This window comes from Marmota flaviventris, chromosome 18 (genome assembly GCF_047511675.1).
Source record: "Marmota flaviventris isolate mMarFla1 chromosome 18, mMarFla1.hap1, whole genome shotgun sequence".
Taxonomy (NCBI): Eukaryota; Metazoa; Chordata; class Mammalia; order Rodentia; family Sciuridae; genus Marmota; species Marmota flaviventris.
The window spans coordinates 6,752,413-6,761,191 of record NC_092515.1 but is presented as its reverse complement, the minus strand read 5'-3'; the positions used below and the strand labels follow the sequence as shown (position 1 = coordinate 6,761,191).

The window sequence follows — 8,779 nt, the reverse complement described above, 5'->3', positions numbered from 1 at the left end:
TTTCAGAAGAACTCAATACCTCTTATTGGACTAGGTGTGGTGACCATACCATCATGGTCATGCCATCTACTCAGGAGATTGAGGCAAGAGAATCACAAGTTTGGGGCCAACCTGGGCAACTTAGCTAGACTATTTCAAAAAGGCAAGGGGTGCTGGGGACATAGCTAAGTTGATAAGAGTGCTTGCTGTGCATGCACAAAGGCCCTGGGTTCAGTCCCCAGCACCACCACTACCACCTCATACACAAAGGCAAGGGATGCAGCTCAGTGGTAGAGCACTTGCCTATCATGTGCAAGCAAGGCTCTGGGTTCAACCTCAGAAGTGTGTGGGTGTGCACACACAACCTTTTATTGGTGTGTTCTTGTAGATGTCCCACATGGTGCAGGTAGACTTCTAGTAAAGAATAGTCCGTTTGGGACTAATGTTGCACAGATGATTTGCCCGGATAAATCAAGATGTGAAAGGCATTGGAACACAACCCATGTAGAGCAGACTTGAGAGTACTCTCTTAGGAGAAAAAGCACACAGTGATGTGCTTCCCATTAACCTTTGCATCTTGCTTGAGGGTGTTCAGCAATTTAGAATTGGGGATTAGATAATCAGAAAGCAGCAGTCTTCCAGGTGCTAAATTCCAAAGATTCAACTAGGTAGTCCATAAGCTCAAGGCAAAATTCCCAGATGGAGGCATTGAGCTCATACAGCTTACCCTTTAGGCATTTCAACTCCAGCCACTCATAGCCATTGCAAGAACCCTGGAATGTCATCAAAGTGCAGTGTAACTGGAAGGCTAAAGAAACTTCAGCAGCCATGCCGTTCTGGGGAGTCAGACTGGGATATAAGTGTCCCATCCCACCCCTGCCCAGAGAGTGGTCCTGCTTGAGATGTTCAGAGTGCCACAATATTAAAAAGACCACAACTGAAAGAATGCATATAATGAGACAGGATTTAGGGAGTTGACCTGCTTTTCTCTTTGGAGGAAGACAGCGCCTAATGTACTATTATTTGTAGTTACAATGATCAGCATCCACTCAAAAATTGCTAGCATACTTAAGTTTCAAGAAACCAGGAGGGGAAAAAACACCCAGGGTGATTCAAATGTTTGAATCAAAACAAACAGTATTTTCACAAAATAAGGAAAAGATCAGGGATCTCGAAGTTAGATGAAATTCTAAAATAGAACAATCAGAATTCAATAGATGGGCTTTGTTGATTTAGAGACTAGTTAACCTGAAATCTTATTGGTATAAACACTAGAAATCATAGGGAAGATAGACCAACCTCACCTAAGCATCTTAGCAAGACCCTATCTCAAAATGAAAAATTTAAAGGGTTAAGTGCCCCTGGTTTCAATTAAGGTACTTCACACATAGTAGGCAAGCACTGCCTACCCCTGAGCCACAACCCCAGGGGCTGGGGATATAGCTCAGTTGGTAGAGTGCTTGCCTCACATGCACAGTGCCCCAGGTTCAGTCCCCAGCATTTAAAAAAAAAACAAACCTGTCACCATAAAAATTTCATAGGAAGAGATGAGAAAGGTGATGAGAACAGAAAAACTAGGTAAATGAGTTACCAACATCTATCTATAAATCAAGAAGTATCATGTATTTGGATACACTTGTAAGTTGTTACTTTTGGAAAGGGGTAGAGTTATGAGGTGTGCAGGGGCTGGTGCCTTTCATTATCATCCTTTCTCTGTTTTAAACTTGGTTTTTAGCCCCATAAATACATTATTTTTTGTTAACAAATGAGGCACTACAAAGGAGAGCTAGCTGGCCAAGACTGCTCTTGTCCTGCCAATATGAAAAAGCCCTTTTCTGGGCCCCATATCCTAGGGCAACTAAACCAGGGGACTGGGGTGGGGATGTGTCTCAAGCGGTAGCGCTCTCGCCTGGCATGCCTGTGGCCCGGGTTCCATCCTCAGCACCACATACAAACAAAAGATGTTGTGTCCGCTGAAAACTAAAAAATAAATATTAAAATTGTCTCTTCCTCTCTCTAAAAAAAATAAATAAATAAACCAAGGGACTAGTACAACAGTCAGATTTTTCACAAGTCTTGTCCACATTTCCTATCTCATCCTTTCTAGAGCATGTAATATGTAATACAACTGACCACTCCTCATTCCTACCTCATCCTCTCTGGAGCAATATGTAATACAACTGACCACTCCTCTTTTTTTTTTCTTTTTAGTACTGGGGATTGAACCCAGGGTGCTTTACCACTGAGCCACATCTCCAGCCCTTTTTTATTTTTTGAGACGGGATATTGTTAAATTGCTTATTAGAGACTCACTAAATTGCAGAGGTTGACCTCAAACTTTTGATCCTCCTGTCTCAGCCTCCTGAGCTGCTGGGATTACAGATGTTTGCCACCACACCCCACGACTCCTCTTTTTTTAAAAAAAACACTTCTCATGGTTCCTCTCAGCTGGGTTTCCTCCTACCTTCTCCACCATCCTTTGCTGTGCTGACTTTACATATTGAGAATCTGGAGGAATAATCGTAGGTCATTTTTATTGTGTATTCTCTTGCGCCTGGCATTCTTGTCCATTCCTCTAGTTTTATTTACCACCTGTGTCCAAACCCCCAAAACCACCTGCAGGCCAGACACTTCTTCTGAGCTCTAGTTCTGGATATCTGTGATTCTCTTGGACACCACAGTTCTGCAAATTCAAAATATTTACTGTTCCTCCTCCAGGCAAATGGCACCAAAGCACCTTAACACTCCCTTTTCCTACACCTCCAGATCCCCACATGGAATTCGGCCCCGAGGCTGGTGTGGACATCTTCTAGGTCTCCACTTCCATGCTTTCATCAGGTGCTAACCACTGTGCAGCTTGCCAAGACACCTCTGACCTCCCATCCAGACCATTCTCCGTGGTCTGGACCTTAAAATACAAAATCGAGTATCCCATTTTACTCTTAGAAGTTTGCATGAAGTCCCAAATCCTCTATATGCAATGTCCATAAACTGTACCCTGCCAGCTCTTTCACCACCAGTTCTGCAGCCACGTGGGCCCTAGCGTCACCTCTTGTTGAGCTTGTTGACACAAAGTCCTAGGACTCCTTGTCAAGGTACATCCTTGAGGATTTCTTTTCTCTCTTAGATGACCAACTCCCACTCTCAACTCAGTCACAGACATAAGTTGTCGACCACTCTACAGAATGGGCACCCAGTTATAACAATGGGCTTGTCGGTCCCGTCCACTATCATGTCTGTACCGTGGGTCCAGAAGATGCTGAACACGCATTTGTTTAGGGTAAGAATATGGGGAAAGGATAAGGAGGGGACAGAAAGGTGTGGTGGGCAGGACTCAGGAGATGCAGACGATTCGGCAGGCGGACCGAAGCTGCAATAGGAGGGATCAGAAAAAGAACAGACCAACCCCGCGGCGGTCCAACGTCTCAGCGCCAAGAGCCCAGCGCACGCGGGAGGCGTCTCCGCAGGGGGCGCCCGTCGCCCGGGGCGTGGCCCCACGGAGCCCCGCCTCCTCGCCGGCGACGGGGCAGGCAGGCGGCTGGCGTCTGTGGCGCCGACATGGCTGCGCTGGTGGAGCCGCTGGGGCTGGAGCGGGGTAAGCGCGCCAGGGGGCCCTGCCCACCCGACCGCCGTCTGCGCCCCTGATCTTGGCCCCGCCCGCCCCGGCCAGGCCCTCTCAATGGGCGGGCGGACCCGGCGGGGTGGGCGGGGCGGGGCGCTACGAGCTGGGCAGTCCGTGGGCGTGAGAGGGTCAGTGGGCGAGCGGCTGGTGAGGGGTGACCCCCGTACACCCGCAGCTCTGTGTGTGTTGGCGGGGAGGGTCCTGGAACCTGCCGGGCACCTGGCTGACGCAGTCGCTCACTCGCCACCCTTGACTCTGCGGGATGTCCGACTGGGCTCTGGTGCCCTTCTCCGCGCAGTCTGAGCTCGCCCTTACTCCACCTCTCGCTGCGTCTCTCGGTGGCTCCGAGTCTTGGTGTCCGACTCTCCGTGTCTCTGTGCCCCCGCCCCCGCCCGCAGACGTGTCCCGGGCCGTGGAGCTCCTCGAGCGACTCCAGCGCAGCGGGGAGCTGCCCCCGCAGAAGCTGCAGGCCCTCCAGCGAGTCCTGCAGAGCCGCTTCTGCTCCGCCATCCGTGAGGTGAGCCGCCAGGGTAGGACACAGCTTGCGGCCGCCGTCATCCTCCTCCCGTCGCGAGCCTAGGGACTACGCCTCCCGGCAGCTCCCGAGGCGACTCGCCGTGCGGTGCTCGCGCTGCAGCTCCGGGGTTCTTTGGGAGTTGTAGTTTCCTCAGGCTCTGGTTGCAGGGCGGATCCTTGGGTGGGAGATCCGGGGTCTGGACAACTCTAAGTGAGGAGGGGGCTGGTGGCTCCCTGACGCTGCTGCGTCCCCGCCCAGGTGTATGAGCAGCTCTATGACACGCTGGACATCACTGGCAGTGCTGAGATACGCGCTCATGCCACAGCCAAGGTAGGCGCCCCCGCCCGGTTGCTCTTGGCATCCCCTGACCCGCACGTCTAGCTTAGTGCCTTCTTGAGGCTAGTCCTTCCTATTTCCTCTTTCATGATTTTTGCCAAATCTATACATCATCCTTATGGCTATTTATTTATAATTTCCTTTAAATAACCGCACATTTTTTAAATTTAAATGTCCTAGCAACTAAAAATAGAAACAATATCACATGGCTGCCTAGAAGATAACCCTAAACATCTCTACAGTGGAATGTCAATAAAACATAGAAATCTTATTAAACTATAATTAGATGATGCTTCTCATTGCTTCCTGGAGGCTCTCCATTCCCTTCAGGCCTACTTTTCATATGTTAAAAAGCAAGATTGTCCAGTGCAGAGTATTTTGTAGACTTACTTCCCTGACATGCCAGAAGCATGCCCGAACTCAAAAGAACATCCTGTCGCCACCTCGTGATTTTGTGTAGAGTGATGGCAGGTTCCCTCATGCTCAGGGAAAACAATCTGGCTTAAATTGCTGTCCCCAGCCTAGATCCCTGACCCTAGCACACTTGCCCACCATGGAGGGGTTACTCACTTCTGGACACTTTCTCCTAGGCCACGGTGGCTGCTTTCACAGCCAGTGAGGGCCATGCACATCCCAGAGTAGTGGAGCTGCCCAAGACAGATGAGGGCCTGGGCTTCAACATCATGGGTGGCAAAGAGCAGAACTCGCCCATCTACATTTCCCGTGTCATTCCTGGAGGAGTGGCTGATCGCCATGGAGGTCTGAAACGTGGGGACCAACTGCTGTCGGTGAATGGTGTGGTGAGTGGAGGGCTGAAGCAGGTCTGGGACCCAGCTGTAGCAGTCCCTGGTTGAAGTTCATTCAGTGCACTAGCTTAGCACTGCTTCTGGGGCCAGCCCTCTGCTGTGCAGTGCTGCAAACCCTGTGGGAAGCACCTCCAGTACTCAAGGACTCCCTTTCTAGTGATAGACATAGACCCTGACTGAAATAGTCCTGATCCACAGACATAATCATGAGGAAATCCAAAGCATTGTGAGAGCCCAGATGTGGCACCAGTCCAGTGTAGATGAGGAAAGTTTTTGCAGAAGAAGGAAAATTTGATTTGGGTGTTGAAAGATGAGTTGGAGTTCTCCAGACAAAGTGAAAGGAGTATTATAGGAAGGGACTGTGACTTTGCACTCCTTTGAGATGAAGAGAAAGGGCTTGGTCTGATGGAGGTCTGGGGCATGTAGTTAATTAAAACCTTGTGGTTAGAGTAGAAGTAAACTGGGTGATTGGGGCCTGCGAAGCTGGCATTAGCCCTAGGGGTGCTGTGGAGCCATGGGAAGGCTGAGTGTACCAGAGGGAGAGGTATAGCTTGGAGAAGGTGCGTTACACACCTTCTGGGAATCTGTGGGAGATGGATGGAGAGGGGAGGCTAGGTTGAGTCCAGAGGGGAGAAGACAAGACCTGAGCTACGACCAAGGCTGTGAGTATCGAGAAGGAGGGTATTAGTGGCCTCTGGGAGGGAGATGACAAGATGGCCTGGCTCAGTGCCTTGGGGCATGAGAGTGTCCTTGGCATGGGGAATCTGGACAGTTTTAGGGAGAATGCTGAGCCAAAAGTCAATGACTCTCCTACAAGGAGGATAGGAATTCATGGCATCTAGGCCAGGCACCGGCTTTACCAGCATTCATCCAGTTTCCTGGGCCAGGGCTGGGCAAGGGTAGCAGGCCCAGGCCCAGCTGTCTTGTGTGGTCCTGCCCTGCAGAGTGTTGAGGGTGAGCAGCATGAGAAGGCAGTGGAGTTACTGAAGGCGGCCCAGGGCTCGGTGAAGCTGGTGGTGCGTTACACACCTCGAGTGCTGGAAGAAATGGAGGCCCGTTTTGAGAAGATGCGCTCTGCACGCAGGCGCCAGCAGCACCAGAGCTACTCGTGAGCCCCTGGTCACCACGCCCCTGGGGCTTCCATTGCTTCCCCTTAACCCCAGATTCTCAAACCAGGCCAGTGATTCCTAGGACCTTGATGGCCTCCCCCAGCCCTGGCTCCTCTCCTTGGGCATGCTGATCTTACCCCCTGGCTCACTCCCACTTGGGACCCTTGTGAATTAATTCCCGGGACTCTCTAGCTCCCTCTCATCCCCACCTACTCCTGGAATTCCTCAACCCCTACTTGGGCCCTTCCCTCAGAAACCCCAGTCCTAGCTTTCTTATGCTCCCCCAGGGTTCCTTCCCTGAGCCTGGCTCCCCTCTCTTCACCCTCCTCACAGGTCCTTGGAATCTCGAGGCTGAAATCAGAGATCTGGATCTTCACCCTCACCCTCTCCCCCTGTACAGTATTTATTGTCACTGGCTCCTTATTTAAAGATGTTTGACCCTCATTGAGTGTCCGTGTTTCTGTCCTGCAGCCTGGGGGTAGACTGTCTTGAGGTGTGGGGGAGAGAGAAGAGCTGAGGTGGAGATTAAGCCCTGATGAAGCCAGAATCTGGTCTGAGACGCTGGTAGAGACCTCTCCCTAGGTCTGAAGGCGGAAGCTAGGCCGGCTTCCGAGGGTCAAATCGGAGGGCAGAGGCTGGGTCTGAATGAGCGGGCCGAACTGAAGACAATGCGCCCTACCCCAAGGAGGGTCGGAGGGCGAGAGCCAAGCGCCTTCCTCAGTAACCGGTCTGACCAAGAAGTCAAGAAACGCAGCTGGAGCCAGTGGGCGGCCTCTGTGTGGGCGGGGCGGGGCGAACCATTAGCCTCGTCCGCCAGGGGAGCCCCGCAGGCCGCACTATCGTCTGCGTGAGAGCTGGGGGGGCCTGGTGTAGTTTCCCAAGGCCGGCGCAGGGGTGCGGAATAAGGTGCACTCATCCGTCGGGCACTCAACCCACCTTCCAACCAAATCCCGTCTTTCTGGAAACCGCCCTTGCCTTAAAATACAACCTTTACCCCCATCCCACTGCCCGTCCAGCCCTTGTGTCCCGTGCGGCGCTAGGGCCGGCGCGCGCCACCGCCAGGATCCAGGGTCCCGACTCGCGTTCCACGCCGCGCGCTACTCGCTCCAGGTGACATCATCCCCCAGCCGGGCTCCGCCTCCCGCCCCAGCCGCCGCACGCCGAGCGCCTATTGGCCGAGTCACCTTAAGCCCCGCCTCCTGCTCTCCGCCCGCGCGACCCCTCCCTGCCCGTACGAAGGCGGGGTCTAGACGCCGGCCGGCGGCGACGGTGCCTCTCATTGGTCACTCAGTGCCGTCTGTCAGTCTCCTGTTAAAGGGGCCAAGACCGCCTGAGAGCTGTGGGGGGGAGGGGGAGGGAGGAGAAATTTTTTTGGGGGGGAAGGTGGTATTTGGGGGGCGCTGGTAGGCACCCCTGGATCTGGCAGCTGCGGCCTCGCGGGGGGAGGCTGAACGGTGACAGGGACAGGGGGCTATTTTAAGGGGTAGAGGGCTGTGAGACTGAGAGGGAGGGGGTCCCCAGCGCCCAAGCCCAAGCAAGAGACGCTGAGCCCGCGCGAGCCGCGGAGACAGGGCTCCGGAGCTACAGATCCGGGCCCCGGCCGCCGCCAGGGGCCCCGCCCGGTCCCCCCACCCCACCCCACGTCCCTCCTGCAGCCCAGCTCCGCCCGCAGCCGCCGCGGACCAGGTAGGTAAGAGCCCGGCCCAGCCCGCCTGGCAGCGCCCACCCTGGGGACCCTTCGGCGAGACTCCTCTGCTTCCCCGAGATCCTGGATTTCCTTCCAGGTCCCCGGGGACCCCAAACCCAGATTTTACAACCCAACACAGGAGACTCAGGCGTGCCCCTTCCTGGCTCCCAGAGTCCCCAACGGAACCCTAGACTCCCAGGCGTGCTGCCTCCTTGAGCCTCCTCCAGGGCCCAGGAGCCTGGATTTGCCAGTTCAGCCCAGGTACCCCTCCTGAACCTGGGTCGCTCTCCTTGGCCCAGTCCCGGGAGCTCCAGACACCGGCCGCGGCTGTTTCAGACTCCCCCAGTTACGGCCGGCCGCTCCCCCGTCGCATCGACTTAGTCCCCCTTCGCGCACCGGTGTGCGGGTCTCCAGCCTCTGGCTTGAACAGCCGGCCGCGTCTCTCCGTCCAGGCCGGCTCGCCCGCCGCCCTGGACACAGGCCCGCTCTGGAGCTGTCCATGGTCAGCGCGCTTGGCAGCCTTGCTTCCCCCACCTCAAGCCGGCGCTGTCAGGGAGGGGGCGCCGCAAGGCGGAGCGGGGATACCCCCAGCTGTGCCTTTGACCCGGGGATACCCAGGCCCTCCCGGACCTGGGCCGCAGGATTCCGCTGGCCAGGCATTCAGGCCCCATCCTCAGCGCCCCAGATTTCTGGGACTCCAGCTGCTATCCAAGGAACCAGGGC

General features: G+C 54.5%; 2 protein-coding genes across 2 annotated transcripts; one reads left to right on the top strand and one right to left on the bottom strand.

Annotated features, from left to right (window-relative positions):
• Positions 1-3,490: 3,490 nt before the first annotated feature.
• Positions 3,491-6,813, top strand: Lin7b (lin-7 homolog B, crumbs cell polarity complex component). Its single transcript, XM_027920481.2, has 6 exons — positions 3,491-3,574; positions 4,000-4,118; positions 4,377-4,448; positions 5,045-5,254; positions 6,205-6,368; positions 6,703-6,813. The coding sequence occupies exons 1-6, from the start codon at positions 3,538-3,540 to the stop codon at positions 6,722-6,724; spliced, it is 624 nt and encodes a 207-aa protein (XP_027776282.1). The 5' UTR covers positions 3,491-3,537; the 3' UTR covers positions 6,725-6,813.
• A 172-nt stretch (positions 6,814-6,985) lies between these two features.
• On the bottom strand, positions 6,986-7,369 carry C18H19orf73 (chromosome 18 C19orf73 homolog). Its single transcript, XM_027920346.1, is given in 3 exon segments — positions 6,986-7,105; positions 7,108-7,242; positions 7,244-7,369. Coding segments are annotated over 3 exon segments (381 nt in total).
• Between the last annotated feature and the right edge of the window lie 1,410 nt (positions 7,370-8,779).

What these genes read in the sequence shown, in the direction of transcription:
- Lin7b (XM_027920481.2), top strand. Translation starts at nt 3,538, where the DNA reads ATGGCTGCGCTGGTGGAGCCGCTGGGGCTGGAGCGGG. An exon ending in GCGCTCATGCCACAGCCAAG is followed by an intron (nt 4,449 to 5,044) that starts GTAGGCGCCCCC and finishes ACTTTCTCCTAG; the next exon opens with GCCACGGTGGCTGCTTTCAC. An exon ending in CAGCAGCACCAGAGCTACTC is followed by an intron (nt 6,369 to 6,702) that starts GTGAGCCCCTGG and finishes CCCTCCTCACAG; the next exon opens with GTCCTTGGAATCTCGAGGCT.